Here is a 16,333-nt window from a genome sequence, read left to right on the forward strand (position 1 = left end):
TTTCCACTAATGCGATGTGTTCCGCTTGGGCCTCCGCCTGGGCCAAGATGTCCTTGATGTTCTCGTTCCACATGTTTAGTTTTTCCAATGGTCACTAGTTCGTGTAATGAGTTTCTATTGGTTCGTTCACATGGGTGGTTAGCACAGTTCCGTTTATTAGTTCACTTTGGTCTAGTTGGCACGTCTTCGTTGATTAGTTCACTTTGTTCAAGTTTTGAAAAAAAAAATAGTTCACTTCTGCCCTTTATACCTGGTTGAGCTGTGCCGCTCTCACTGCTCGGGAGGCTACTCTCTCCGAGTGATTCTTATAAAACGTGTGCATTAACCGCACAACACCGTAACCTAACGCAGCACCAGCAAGGATGCATAAAGCAATCGTTTGCGGTGAACTCGATACTGGGGCGCTCGACACTATCTCGTCTGCCGAGAAAAAGCCCATTTTTGAACGTTCACTGTTTCGTCAAAACAAAAAAAATTGTTTGGTTTCACTCATAGCCGAAGATTCAGGCTAAAGTCACGGTCGCCATGTGGAATGTTCAACCCGATGTAGTATACAATTTCTATCACTTTGGGGCACTTGTGATATATTTCGGAATGAAAGAACTCAGGCACATTCCACTAATATAAATATCACTATATTCTTAGTTCCGTCCTCGCGTGCATTCGACACTTGTTAACTTGATTGGTTGGAAATGTAAAAGACCTGTTGCTTGCATTCGACATGTACTTTTTATAATGCTTAAACTAAAACTCTACACAAGGTAGCTTCTATTCTAGAGGAGGAGGAGCCAGCAAGGAAATATGTGAGCGCGTTCGATTGGTTCGAACGGGTCAATACGGAGAACAAAAGGGTAGTGGTTGTTTCTGTGTGTTGTCATTTCACACTTGGTTGAAGTGGGTTAGTTCTGCATAATGTTACGCTGCAAGGGTGAGTGGTTGTTATTTAATATTATCGTATGCAGCTGTGAGCTTGTGACATAAAAATGCATTTGGCCTACAAACATGTATGACGATAATTTATGGCGTGGGAATGAATTTGTGGGAATAGGATCGTTGGGATTTTATGACAAGTGGGAAAGGATAATGGTAATAGGTTATCCCGCTACATGTGTTTTATTTCAATTTACTTTCGGAATTTAAAGTAGAAAAACCCTGTATTTTTAAGTGCCGTTTTTTATCAATTCTATTGAAGTTTATGAAACATACAAATACGTTGTGATAGAGTGTAGTTTACTGAAACGGCTTTTACCTCATAAACCATTGTTTTATTTTCTGATACACAATACAGAACCGAAAAAGTGTACCTTCTTTGATATTAGCATGCTCGAATGCAGTTATATAATTTCAAACATTGAAAGAAAATCATTTTGAAATGTTGTTTGCATGGTCAAATCATATAGTGCTGACCTTTAGTAATCCTTACTAGAAGAACTCAACAATCCTTTCACTAGAGCCTATGAAAAGTTGGACAAACAGTAAGGAAAATTTCTTATGTTGGTGATACTGAAAACTATGATCATAATGTTGAACATAACTGTCGCTGGATTTGTATCGTTGTTCCTGATTACAAATTAGGATATTCACCAACAATATCGTAACCTTACATCGAAAATGGGTGAAACCCGGTGGCTTCAACGGCTTAGGAAAGAGATTGAGCCGTTGATAACCGACCGTGGCAGAAATCTTCGTATCAACGCGTTGCATTTACTTCCACCAAGTAAGTAAAATTACCCTCAACGACCAAACGATTTCCTCCGGCAGCGAAATTGAAAATATCTGCCAAGGCCAGGCCCAATAATGGCTCCTGAAAAAACTCGAAAAAAAATCATTGGTAGATAGTTTTCGCTCACGATTTTTTACCACTTGTACGAAACTCGTAACACTTTTACTTAGAATGTTCATTTGATACGGATAGTTTGATTTGCATTAATAATTTTGTCCCCGAAGATGCGTTTATTTTTCCCGCCGCAGGAAAGCGTCATTCTCTACAGCAATAAAAAGATGTTTCTAATGTTGCTAATTTATATATTTACACCTAATTAGCTCTTCAGAGTATTATTCTTTCATTTGTCGCTTACCATTATCAAAATTAAATTCATTACTTGTGTGAAGCTACTTGTTCAAATCCACCACTTTTTGCTTTGCGTTTTGTTTATCTCTTTGCTTGATATAAACTGGCTGTCAAACTCAGCTTCGATGTCCCGAATGTTGTGTTGTTTTTGTGTGTGATTTGATTTTAGCGAATCGACAAGGTAGGTACACCCGAAAGTAAGAGCAAATTTTAGTTGCAAGTGTGTTTGTGTATGATTTAATTGATTTAATTTTGGTTTCATTGTCAAGATTCTAATCAACTTTCTTTTCTTTAGGAACATTTTTCGCGAACATGCCTTCAAGTATTGAGCAATTCTACCCCAAATCGGCAAAAAAAAAAACAGCAAAGTTTGACTCGACCCTCTCCGATATTCTTGAAACTTGGTACTTATAATGGAAACTTCCTAAAATCACAATTTTCATTATAATACGACCAATATAAATTACGACTGATTTTTGAAAAGATTTTTTCATTCAAAAAATCGTGACTCAAAATCCAGATGTCTTATTAAAATATGATGTTCGACAAAATCATTGGAAAACTAACTAGCTGTTTAGGAAAAATAACATACAGAATACATTGTTAAGAAATCCTACTGAAAAAAATAATTTAATATTGAAAACCCATATCTGGAGATTAAGCTGCTTATTCAATCACATTCGTGCCATTAATTCGTTCACAATTACCAATCGATGAGCCGGTGCATTATCGTGGTGCAAAATCCAAGTATTGTCTTTTCACAAATCTATCTATTTGCGACGATTTTTTTCTCTCTGAAAACGCCTTATAACGACAAGGTTTGGCCCTCCGGAAGGAATTCCGAATGGACAATATCATATAAAAAAAATGGCTGGGTTATACTATGATATAACCGCAAGGTTGGCGTGGGACTATCTTAGTGATTAGAGATTGGATGGGTTTGCCGTATACTGGTTTTTCGGAGGGCTCAGCGAACATGTATTCCACCAATTGGTTGTCGAAGTGAATATTAACACATATTTTATTCTATCACATATTATTCTAGTCACATAAATTACATGAAGTTACAGAAAAAGACTACAATCAAACGTACAAACTATGTGGACATGCTGATGGATTCCGACCAATTATTTTTTATTATTGCCTTTCATCGATGAATTCCCTATTGTTTTTTGTGAATTACCGAGATTCGTAAATGGTGATGGGATAAACTCACAGCATCTCATATCGACATCCGGGGGTGATATGCCTAAACACATAGCTTAGCAATTATTTGTTTGTATTGATAAAATTTTTGATTGAACGAAACAATTTCGATTGAATTCAATATATTTTGTTTGTGAGTAAAAAGATTTTATAATGCCATGGAAGGTCAATTCATGCATTGTAATAGATTATGTTCTTCGTTACAAGTAAATTCACGGAAAAATTATCAAACGATTATTTTATTTTACATTTCCCTCTGAAGTTCGCTTCTTTTAAGTGTACGTACTTCTCGAACCTCAAATTTTCTTGATTTGATGAACTTCAAGCACTCAGTTTCGATTTTGTCATGTACGTCGAACGCATATTGTTTAATCAATAGGCATTATCGCAGCAAATGGTTATCAACATATTGCCTAATCATCAAATGTCATGCGTAGAAATGCAGTGAACAGAAGATATTAAGGCATATCCTTCAATGCAATCTTGAATAACCGAGCCAAAGCGTTGTTTTCGTACCCGGTTATGTAATTCGTGTTAGGAAAACATTTTTTGAAGTGCAAAAAAAACATGCGGGTGCAGAAGTACCCCCGGCTTGTTTGAATCAACAGCTTCAAGTTTTACTTTTTATACTATAGAGGTTTTAAACTTGAAAGTTCATTCGCTTCTAGTGTCTGCACGGATTTTCCCAGTTTCCTAAGTTTAGGAGACTGTGTTAAGGAAACATATTCTAGTCTGCACAAAGGCAAGCGAGTACAAAAGTACTCGCAGTTTGCATTTATTTGCAAAGCCGATTTCCCCAGACATCTTGGTTTTGAAGTCTGTGTTAGACAAACACATTTCAGTCGGAACAAAAATGCCCCCGACTTACATGTATTTGCAATGCCAATTTCCCTACGCTCCTTGGATTTAAAGTCTGTGTTAGGGAAACACATTTCAGTCGGAACAAAAATATCCCCGACTTTCACGTATTTGCAATGCGATTTCTCCAACGCTGCTTGGTTTTGAAATCTGTGTTAGGGAACACCTTCCAGTGAGAACAAAAGTCCCCACACTTTCATGTATTTGGAATGCAGATTCCCCAAGGCTGCTTGGTTTTGATGGCTGTGTTGGGGAATCCGTAAATCGGGCCAATCAAAACGAGGCAGTTAGGGCGTTTAGATAACGCTTAACATTTTACAGTTATTCAATTGTTTATCTAATGAAAAAAAAACATTTTATTAATTACGATAGAAGCGTAGAAATATTCCCTATCAATTGATGCAAACATCTTTCCGATCCAGTGAGAAATGTTCTAGTTATAAGCATACGGAATCTTTCATTTTTTCCTGCATGTTCTGTGTTTAGGTTTTCATTTTACCCCCATATACTCCGGTTAGACGTAGTCCAACGTCAAAATTGCCGAGCAAAAAAAAGGTTAACTTGTTCTCAATGACGCTCTGAACAAATTAAATGACGGAAAAGCGCTCAAAATTGACATTAGTTTTACTGACAGTAGTACCAATTTAAAAAAAAAATTAAAAAAATGTTAAAAATGCACTGCGGGAATATTTCAAATTATATTTATTCAACAGAATATATGTTGAATTGGACTTCAAACAGCTTCTGGGACAGAATATTTCAGTATCCAGGGTTCGCAGAGATTTTTTTTTGTGGTCGGAAGACTCTGATTTTCATTACAATCACCATTGTGAATCCATGGAAAAACGTGTACTGCCGTTCATTAGGTTTCACAGGAGTCCCGTAAATTTTTGACTGGATTTGGCGAGTTCTAGGTAGAATGCACAACAGTGGTATCGCAATAACGGAGTAGATGCCATTGAGAGAGAGAGAAAAATGAATCCCTCAAACTGACCGCAATTCCGCCCAATCGAAATGAAACCGTGCTATTCTAAATCAGACTGATTCTGATTATGTTTGGCTCGTCTTAGACTGGGATAAAACCAAGTATGTTATTTTAAACCAAAGGAGGTCAACACTTCAAACACTCCCGAGCTTCACCCAATCTATACATTTTGGACCATCACGATAAAAATCCGTACACAAAAGCCCAAAAATGATTTAGAATTAACTTGAATTGACGAAAAACTTTTTCAATAACACAGTTATGTCGGAACATAACTAAACACTTCTTCGTTATTAAAAAGCTTATATCTCTATGGTCTGTAAAGACCGTATCTTTCCATAAAGAAAATTTATTGGACCAATTTGCCTTGATAGTCATAATTCATTTTAGGCCGCTTCTGTGTAAAAAACAGGTTTTTGAACGAGCAATGAAACATAACCAAACAATATCCGTGTAATTTCTTTCTATTTTAAATGAAACAATATCCAGCTACTCCACAGTCAAATGTTCAACATTTAACTTACAAATGCCGCAGCTCAGCCAAGAGGGGCTGCTTCCCCGGCACAATTTCCGTTTTTTATTAAATTAAAATGCAGAACAATTTCCTATTCAAACCCACTTCCACCAACGGTTTTACCTCCTGTGGTAATGTTTTTTTTTTGTTCACTTTTCAAAGTCTCACCCATCCCAAGTCGTAAAAACGTAACCTTTAGCTAGTGCAACCATCACCCAAACCCATCCTACCTCAACTCCCACCCTCCACCACAATAAAGTACATTTTTATACTCAGTTTCCCGTCCCCCGACTTACCAATCTCCTCTAAGGCACACATAAATACCTCCGGAGCCATGTAGGGCTTGGTGCCAGACATACTGCAGGCCAACCCATCCGGTGGCAGCCGGGTTGCGATGTTGAAGTCGGTGAGATGTGCGTGTCCTGAAACAAAGCAGAGGGGAGAGAGAGAGAGAGAAAGGGAAAGAAAATAATTAGAAAAATTTCATCTCACCTTTGCCGAAAGCCTCGCCACCTTTGCCACCCCTTCCCACGCCCGTGTCAAAGTCGCGAGTTTAAAACTCAATTATACGAAGAGCAAGGAGAGCAAGAGAGGTACAAGGACTGTTAAAAAGGCATTTACAACTTCTTAAACAACGACTGCTGCTGCCGTTGCTTCGCCAAAGGGAGGTGAGCTTTCGAGAGCTTCCACCGTGTTTATTTGGGACCCAAACTGTTTTCACGAGTGTGTGTGTGTGTGTGTGTGTGTGTGTGTGTGTGTGTGACTGTCTGTGCGTGGGTGAGCAAAGGTAGCTCGTGAAAAGGATTTGGTGAAATTGCTTTTTGATATCAAGTTAATTAGTGAGAATGAGTTGTTTTATTCGGATTAACATGTGGCACTTCTGCTGCGACAGTTTGTACTTTCGCTTGACACGATGACACGAGCCCCGAAGGGAATGCTAACCTTCTCGTTCGACACGATCGACTTACTTTTACGGCTCATTTTTTCGACTTATCGTACTTAATTCACCATTCAGCAGAAGCTTACGGAGCTTGCTGGCGCTGGAATAAAGACGCACTTTCTTGTACCAAATCTTGCCGCTCTTTAATCGGCTTTGCCGTAGTCACAATGTGTCCTTCTCCGGAGCTCCCTCGGTCGATCGGTTGGGTACGGTTGGTATTCATAATGACACCGGCTTTCGGCGGATTTCTATATTTTCCAATACTCCAAAGCAATCATCTTCTGAACGCATGGATTTTGGCTTCTCCGGATGGCTTCCCCCGGTTCGATTCGCTCTCGAACCCCATACTCGCCCCAGTGTCACTCGCTGCCATTCCCACTCACTAACGAAGGTTAGTTAATCCGATTCGTATTTTTCACGACTCGTTTACACAGCCTACCCCGTGATCCAATCGAGACTCCAGTAGAATCCGTGCACTTGCCAGTGCGGAATACCTTCCGCAGCAGCGGAGTGGCAACTTGAAATGGAAATGGGAATGATGAGCCGGCGCTCGGGAAAACGCCACGGCGAGATGCTTTCAAAATGGATTGAGAGACGAGCTGCAATTCAAGGGGGCCACTATAGGAGAAAATAATGTTTTGGTTCGCCTCTTGATGCGGCTCTTCGCCGCGGCCGCCGCCGCCTCGGAATGGCCTTGAAAGGGAGAACAGAATCCAATGCCAAAATGTTTGCTCGTATCTCGTATCGGTGTGGAACCGAATGTGGAGAGTTTCGGAATGGTTCAATCGGGATTTTGGCTGAACCATTTTCAGGCTTGTATTGAATCGAGTGCGGATTTTCTGTTTGCTAGCGAATGTTGTGTTGGGAATCGGAATTGAGACTTTAATGCGGAACCGTTTTTTCATATGTAATTTTGTCAAATCGTTCAATTTTTATAAAGGGTGTGTCACATCAAATTGCATCACGGAAAATACGCTGTAGAAATTTAATTTTTAGGAATTATATCTTCAGCTTTCGCTTATAATCAGATAAGAGTGTATAGATCACGTTGGCCATGCATCACTGTCAATTTTTCGTAAATTTGGAAAAATGTCGTCGAACGAAAAAGAGCGTCGTGAGTTAATCCTGTGCACTCATTTCAAGAATCCGGAGTTGTCACATCGGGACATCGGTAAGATGCTGGGAATCGTCCAATCCACGGTCAGCAGAGTACTAAAACGATACTTCGATAACCTAACCATCGACCGGAAGGTGAAGAACGGCAAAAATGGATGCTCCGTCAGTGAAAAAGATCACAAGCGCGTAGTTAAGCAGTTTAGACGTGATCCGAGAAGTTCGGTCCGGGATGTCACCAATAAGCTGAATTTGTCAAGTTCATTCGTCCAGCGGACCAAGCAGCGGGAGGGCCTGCGTACATACAAGGTTCAGAAGGCTCCTAACCGCGACGAAAGGCAAAACATGGTGGGGAAGACGCGAGCCCGGAAGCTGTACACCGAAATGCTGACGAAGCCGCATTGCCTGGTAATGGACGACGAAACCTACGTCAAAGCGGACTTTCGTCAGCTGCCGGGCCTGTTGTTCTTCTCCGCAGAGGACAAATTCAGCGTTCCGGAGGAGATTCGCAAGCAGAAACTATCCAAGTTTGCCAAAAAGTACATGGTGTACCCCCTTTGTGATGACCGGCACGGTAAACGGGCAGGTTTACCTTAAGGAGTGCCTACAGAAGCGCTTACTACCACTATTGAAGCAGCACGAGGGCCCGACCATCTTCTGGCCGGATCTCGCTTCGTGCCACTATTCAAAGGACGTGTTGGAGTGGTACGAAGCCAACGGGGTCACCTTCGTGCCAAAGGAAATGAACCCGCCCAACGCGCCGGAGCTTCGTCCAATAGAGAAATATTGGGCGATTATGAAGCAGGCCCTCCGGAAGAACCCAAAAGTTGTCAAATCGGAGGCAGACTTCAAGAGAAAATGGATTTCTGTTCAAAAAAAACTACAACCTGACGTTGTACAGAACCTTATGGACGGGGTAAAGAGGAAGGTGCGAGCATACGGGTTTGGGCTCGAAGCATGAATAAAAAGAAAATGCCAAAAGTTGTTTAATAGTTTTTATTTTACTGTCTAAAATTTTCAAAAGGATCGGTCTACTGGGCGAATTTCTACAGCGTTTTTTCCGTGATACAATTTGATGTGACACACCCTTTATGTAGTTAAAAGAGTGTCTAGAGTAGCATCAATATCATCAGTAACTTCAAAGTCATTCAAAAAAATTGTGAACTGATTCTCAAGTTTGGCATGATGACCAATGTCCATTTTTAACACTTGTTGACTTTTTGCATTATTCAAAGGAATAGATGAAATAATGGGAAGGTGGTCACTAAGATCGTTAAAGATAGTATGATTTTGTAGGTTCACAGCAAGATTGATCGGACATATAAAATGATCTAAAGTATTATTACTTGCTGGACGAGTTGGGTGCGTATTTGCACATACATAACCATAAGATTCTAATAAATTTGTGTACTTTATTACTACGTTATTGTTCTTTAGATTTATTGACCAACAATGAGTGATGGTTTCGATTGTGTAGCAGTTCATAACCAACCCTCTAAAATATTGTGATAGTCATTATAATCCAACGAAGGCGGACGATAAACACCAATAACTTTGTACACGTGGCCATTGCATTTCAGTTCTAAATGGATGTAGTGCAGACCATTCACAGTTTGGCTATCTAACCATTTGTTTTCTAATGAATTTTTTACGAAAATTGCTAAACCTCCAGAAGAACCATCGTGACACGAGAAAAATGCGCGATAGCCTGGAATCTTATAGATTCGACTATTTTCTTCTTTCAGCCAAGTCTCGCCAATAACAATGACATCAATAATGCTTTTACACTCATTAACAAAGTAAATAATTTCATCAAATTTGACAAAGTCATTCATTCCTCTCACATTCCACTGAACAACATTCAATGTTTTTTTACTAGCCATATTACATGTTTTATTAAAATCATGTAAATTGTCATAATATGTATTCGAAATCATTATTAGTATAAAATCCCATAAATAGCCCGACAATAATTCATATTAATGTGCACTTTTCTTCCGTTTTGGCGAAGGAGAGTGACCGGGAACCAATTCTGACTCAGGTACGTTAGGAGCCTTCCAGAATTGGCTCATGACACGACTGAGATCTTCTCTATTTTTTATCAATTCAGGCTTACTATTGTCATCTTTCTTAGCCAAAATGACGCCACCCCTACCCGTCCAAACGTATTTTAGGTTCAAAAGATCTTGAGATTCTCTAAGATCTTTGAGCAATTCCAGGGATAATGAAGTTAACTCATCACGCAAGGTTACATTCATTGCTCTCTCGTTAACAATGTAGTTTGAGTCGATCACGGTTGACAACATTTTTCCAAACAGTCTTTTCTTGTTCAGTACCAGCTCTTTTGATTCTCTATCATGACAAATAATTGTTATAGGAATCAAAGCATTGCTAGGTTTATTATTGACAAACATTCGCTCAGTAGAAGTCACAAGTTCAGAAGAGTTCAATCCCAAGCATGTAAAAACTTTTCCAACAATCTGAGACACATTTTCGTTTGGAGCTGTAGGGATACCCCAAACTACAATGTTGTTACCCACTGCAGCTTTATCAGACTTGTCAACATTAGCTTCTAACTTATAAATCATCTCCTGTTGCTGATTTTGAGATTCTTTCAAATATTCTACCTCTCTTTCAACCTTGCATTTTCAAGTTTAAAATCTTTAAAATCTGTGACAATTTCAGCAAATTTAGCGGATAAGAATTCCTGTGACTTTTCGATTGTAGTTGTAATCTGTTTCACTTCAATTGAGATCGATTGCATTTCCTTAGCGACGGAGGCTGAAATAGTTGCTTTCATCTCAGCAGCGAGAGAAGACATCATGGATCTATGATTATCTTGCATGGAAACAATTCGCTGGTATATGGCAGAGCAATCAGGTGTGCAAAAGTAATCCTGTTCCTTCATACGACGTATTGCATTTCCCACAATATTCTTACATCTGAAGTGATCAGTTGAGAAGCAATACATGCACGTTAGAAGTTTGGAGCTATCGGTCTCTTTTTTTTTTTTACAAACTGTACAGATAAATTCATTATCTATTTCCATTACAAGTGGTTCTTGAAAGTAAGCTGAAACGAGAATTTGAAGCAAGATTGTAACAGGAAAGTAAACAAACAGTCAAGTGATGAGCAACACACTAGCACTAACACAAATCTGAACAAGCCATAATATGCCTTATGATTAAGTTATGCTAATAGCGATGCGGTACTAGAATAGCTACAGATGAGTTTAATTACTACTCCTTCGCGATGTCGATTTGGATTTCTTATTCTATTCTGCATTTACAAGAGAACCCATATTTATCAATAAAAGGGTTGAGCTGTCTGATAGTGGAACATTAATATTTTTTTCACATCGTTGAACTTCTTTCCTAAAAGAATAACGTACACGAACTGAGAGCGATCGATTTATTTTTATTTGTTTTATAGAATCATGGATGAAAATGAGAGATGAAGACGCCACCAAAATAAAAATGCTTCGTTACAATTTTTTTAAAGTCCCATGTTTTACGAAAATGGAACACGAACAACAAATTATTTCATGGGTGCACAGAGCGTACTTCTGGAGAAGTGTATCCTTTCCGTTGAAATGTTATATTTTCTGGAATACACATGATCAATAATAATCCTTAGTACACGACACAGAAATAGCAGATTCATTACAAATATTTATATTCATGAGCACCTGGTTAACTTTGGTTACGAAGAGACGTTGCAAATATGAGTTCTACACTAATTGACCGAAAAACATTTAATGGATCGTGTCTCCATCAGCTACAAAATACACAGTTTTTACAAACCGTGATGGGCGATGAAAAGTTTAATCATTTACAACAATGTTAATCGAAAAGAATCTTTGGGCAAGCGAAATGAACTACCATTAGCTATCCCCAAACCGATCTTCACTAGGAGAAAATCGTTCTTTGTGTCTGGTGGGATTGGGAATTCTGTACTATGAATTCAGAAAGAACCGACAGCACGTGGAGATGGTAGGCCTGAAATTTTAGAAGGCGTACAACCGAACCTGGATTCTACTAGTTCTGAAGACATTGACGGACACATTGTAAAAAACCTAGCGACAAACCGGACCTTCGAGTTGGGTATACCAGTTCCAGGCACCTCCACGAAGAAACTAGTGTACCTCATAATTCTATCGTAGCATCAAGATCTAGCTCAACAGCTCATTTACCAATGATATTGGTAAATGAGCTGTTGAACGAGGTTTCCGGGGATACCTCGTTACGGAACCAAAATTTACAAAGAACGCATCCCCTGCCGTAGAACGTTGAAAATACTATGGTGGTCGACTGAACTCCCAGCAACATGTGGTCTCAAATGACGTGCCTGGCCAGAGATAAACTCCTAAAAGCTCTATCTCCGATTTACAATGATGCACTGCGGATTATCTTTGGCCTGCACCAGAAGTCTCGGGATGTGCTGAAGTAGGGAAACCCCCGTTTGACATCTTCGTGGACGCGGTGATAGTCTCTACAACTGTGAGCTTCCTCACTCTAACCAGCGGATATGAGGAGACGCATCCGTTCCTCCGGGGAATCAAAGGGTTCCCACCCAGGTTTGAAGACGTAAAAGCGATGAGGGAGCAGACTACGAGCCCGTCGCTGCAAAATATCACACAACTTCAACAGAAGAACTTTTACGAGATCAACGGGAGGATCTGTGTTCATCCTTGGTGATGACCCTTCATAGACTGCTACACTGCTTTGTTTTCTGAAAGATGCCAACATATATTTAGCTGATAATGTCTCAAAAAATGAAGAACGTAATATAACGTAATAACAGAGTGGATGGAATTTGGAAGAGAATAAACAGCTATACAAATAACTTTACGGGAAATGTAGGGGAACAAATCAAAGAATTGAGAACAAATCGCTTTTATTTATAGAGCTAACATTTCTATCGAAGTCAAACCATACAACAGAAGATAGAAAAAAAAAACTCAAAAGAAATTTAAGTGCAATTCAATTATTTTCCGATTTTTTTTTTTCAAAAAATGGAGAAATTTCCACGTGGACAACATGGGGAGGAGTATAGATAATGTCCACGTTTGTCCACGGAGGGGGGGTGGGGTGTGTGAAATCGTGCTTTTTCTGTCCACGTGGTATGTGGACAGCCCCTTACATCAATTGATAGGAAATATTTCTACGCATCTAGCACAATGAATATCATTTCATTTTTCTTAAGATAAACAATTGAATAATTGTGAAATGTCAAGCATTGTCTAACTATGTGCCTCGTTTTGATTGATCCAATTTGCACTCCTCAAATGGGGTCGGCCAAAAGGAGTAACCAGACTAACAGCGGAATATAATTTGGATACAAGCAAAGAATTGTATTGTAAGCCACTCCCCTTGTGATTATACCACCCGTCGAAAGAAATAAGTTTGGTTGTTGCTTTCCGAAAAAATCATTAATTTTCTAACCGCGAAGTAGAGCTGATGTGCTAAGCCTATGGTTCTAGCATGTAGCGAGAGGCAGCAGGAGTGGTAGCAACGGCAACAACGGGCAACGAGTTTCAATTTTGCTGCGCTCATGTACTAACATGCAATTTCGATACATTTTTATGTTAGCCGCTGATAAACGTGCTGTGTTGAACATTAAGTTGGTTACAAGAGATTTATTGTATAAGTACTAAACACGTTTGTAAAAATAATTCTATCCGGCATAGTTAACGTTCTTCTACCAACCTTAATATAATATTAACAATGTTAGCAATATTAGTTTGTTTACATTTGTACCAACATGCAAAGTGACGAAACTTCTACGAAGTTGAAAACGATATTTTGTAGGGTAAATGAGTTCAGTTCAGTTTCATTTTAAGGTTAACAAGGAAATCAACCGTGAAGAACGTCTGCAGGAACGATTGTTACCGTTCCTACGCAGCCATGTTGTACCCTCGCTGTTCTGGTCTGATGTATCATCCTGTCTCTACTCCAAGAATGTTTTGGTATGGTATGATGCTAATGGAGTTCTTGATGCATCGAAGGAGGTGAATCCACCTAACTGCCCAGAGTTACGGATTTTGGGCTCTGGTGAAAGGAGAGCTGTACCAGCACAAACAACAAGCAACAACTATAGGAAAATTTGAAAAATATTAGACAAATGCAGCTGAATTGCTTGCCAACAAGTCTGCAGTGACCCAAATGGCAGGGCTTAAACTCCAATGCTCGCAACTTTTTAATGCAGACCAAATAATCAATGGTTATTTGTTTAATAATTATCAACGATATACACATAAATGAAATAAAATTGTTTCATGGATTAAACTTCTAGCAAATTTGTGCCCATACTTTGTCGCGAAGAAGCCTTATTTAGTTCTGCTTTTGAGTGTTTTAAATGGCAATTCTGCTCTTTACAATTTTTGAAATTCTTTGTACAACAGGGACGAGTTAATAATATAAAGGGGTTTGGTTTTACATTTCCCAGGGTTGTCTGTATACAATGTTTCTTGTTACACTGCAAAAAAGTTATTTTGGGGCACCCTAGTACACATGAACAGGGCCTTAAAATTTCACTTCAATTGACACAATTGACGTCACTCAATAATAAGACTACTTCCCTTCAATTCGCAGCAGACTAATTTTTTTTTATTTAAATCGTTTATTTTTACAGGCTCAGTTACATAGGTTTAAAGGAGCCGAACTCCTTACTGTATTGTTACTAGTATATAAACATTTTTCCTTAATTCTAATGTTAATAATATAGGAAACCGATTACTCGCGGTCGACTCGAGTTTAGAAGGGTGACATATTTTCTTCAGGAAAAGGAGGGGATATGAGGATATATTGACAATGATCACACTCACACTCTCAGTCACACTCTCAATCACACTCATCACACTCAATTCTTAAACCTATCTTATATCTAATATGTATTTACATTTCATCTTATTCTTAAGAAGGGATCCGATCTCTCACAAAGGAAAAGGAAAAGGAAATACTAAGAGTGTAAGGACAATCACACACGAAGATCGATAGCTTTAAGGAATACATATATTTGGGACATGTAATCAAGGTCTAACCGAGCCAACACGTCTCTCACCGGCATCATGGGCTGCCTTCCTCGGGCCCGAAGGGTGACTACTAAATTCGATCTGGCGACAAGATACAGCTCGCATGACCAAACAACGTGCTCGATGTCGTGGTAACCATGGCCACAAACACAAAGATTGTTGTCGGCAAGATTAATACGAAAGAGTAGCGCATCTAACGCGGACGCGATTGCTCTAGCCATCAATTCCAGAGATGGTTTACCTCCATTGGAGGAGTATAACTTCATTTCTCGTTTGATATATGACAGCGCGGTTCGCGCTCAAACGAAACCCATCCCAGGCTCCACTATTCGTCGAAGGCCTCCCAATCCATGGTGGGATAGCCAATGTTCCAAGCTTTATGTAGAAAAATCGAATGCATTTAAAGCTTTTCGGAAACGTGGAACCCCTGAAAATTTTCAGACGTATTTGGACCTTGAAAATCAATTTAAAAACTTGATCAAAGGGAAAAAACGTGCTTATTGGCGAAATTTCGTGGGAGGTTTGTCACGAGAAACGTCAATGAAAAAATTATGGAAAGTGGCTCGAAACATGAGAAATCGCTCTTCAACGAATGAAAGCGAAGAATATTCACATCGATGGATTTTGAATTTTGCACGGAAGGTTTGTCCTGATTCCGCTCCTGTGCAAAAAATTGTTCGAGATATACCACAAGGTAGGTGCGATCTTGATTTCGAGTTTTCGATGGTAGAATTCTCTCTTGCTCTGCTTTTATGTAACAATTCTGCTCCGGGATCGGATAGAATTAAGTTCAACTTGCTGAAAAACCTCCCTGATGTGGTGAAACATCGCTTGTTGAATTTATTCAATCGGTTTCTGGAGCATAATATTGTTCCAGATGATTGGAGACAAGTGCGAGTTATAGCTATTCAAAAACCCGGAAAACCCGCGTCCGACTTCAATTCGTACCGCCCAATAGCAATGCTGTCTTGTATACGGAAATTGTAGGAGAAAATGATCTTGTTTCGCCTTGATCGTTGGGTTGAAACGAATGGCTTACTCTCAGATACACAATATGGGTTCCGCAGGGGCAAGGGGACGAATGATTGTCTTGCGTTGCTTTCTTCAGAAATTCAAATGGCTTACGCCGAAAAAAAACAAATGGCTTCAGTATTCTTGGACATAAAGGGGGCCTTTGATTCTGTTTCAATAGAGGTTTTGTCAGACAAATTACACTCTCGGGGTCTGCCGCCTCTATTGAATAATATGTTATATAATTTGCTTTGTGAGAAACATTTGAACTTTTCTCACGGAGATTCGGCAGTAAGTCGGGTCTCTTACATGGGCCTCCCCCAGGGCTCATGTTTAAGCCCCCTTTTGTACAACTGTACTGAACTGTACTGTAAGCGACATCGACAATTGCCTTACACAAAATTGCAGCCTAAGACAACTTGCAGATGATGGAGTGGTGTCTGTCGTAGGATCAAACGAATCCGACCTGCAAGGACCCTTACAAGATACTTTGAACAATTTTTCAACCTGGGCCATTGGGCTAGGGATCGAATTCTCCACGGAGAAAACAGAGATGATGGTTTTTTCTAGGAAGCATAGACCAGCAAAACCAAAGCTTCAAC

At 39.4% G+C, this 16,333-nt stretch overlaps 1 protein-coding gene across 2 annotated transcripts in view; it reads right to left on the reverse strand.

The window, feature by feature from the left end:
* LOC129774059 (serine/threonine-protein kinase 32B) overlaps positions 1 to 16,333 on the reverse strand; it is a 384,143-nt gene that overhangs the window by 46,387 nt on the left and 321,423 nt on the right. For both annotated transcript variants that reach the window (XM_055777758.1, XM_055777762.1), the window contains one exon: positions 5,931 to 6,056. In XM_055777758.1, the coding sequence (XP_055633733.1) occupies positions 5,931 to 6,056 (126 nt within the window). The remainder of the gene's footprint in view (positions 1 to 5,930; positions 6,057 to 16,333) is intronic.

This window comes from Toxorhynchites rutilus, chromosome 1 (genome assembly GCF_029784135.1).
Source record: "Toxorhynchites rutilus septentrionalis strain SRP chromosome 1, ASM2978413v1, whole genome shotgun sequence".
NCBI classification, from domain to species: domain Eukaryota; kingdom Metazoa; phylum Arthropoda; class Insecta; order Diptera; family Culicidae; genus Toxorhynchites; species Toxorhynchites rutilus.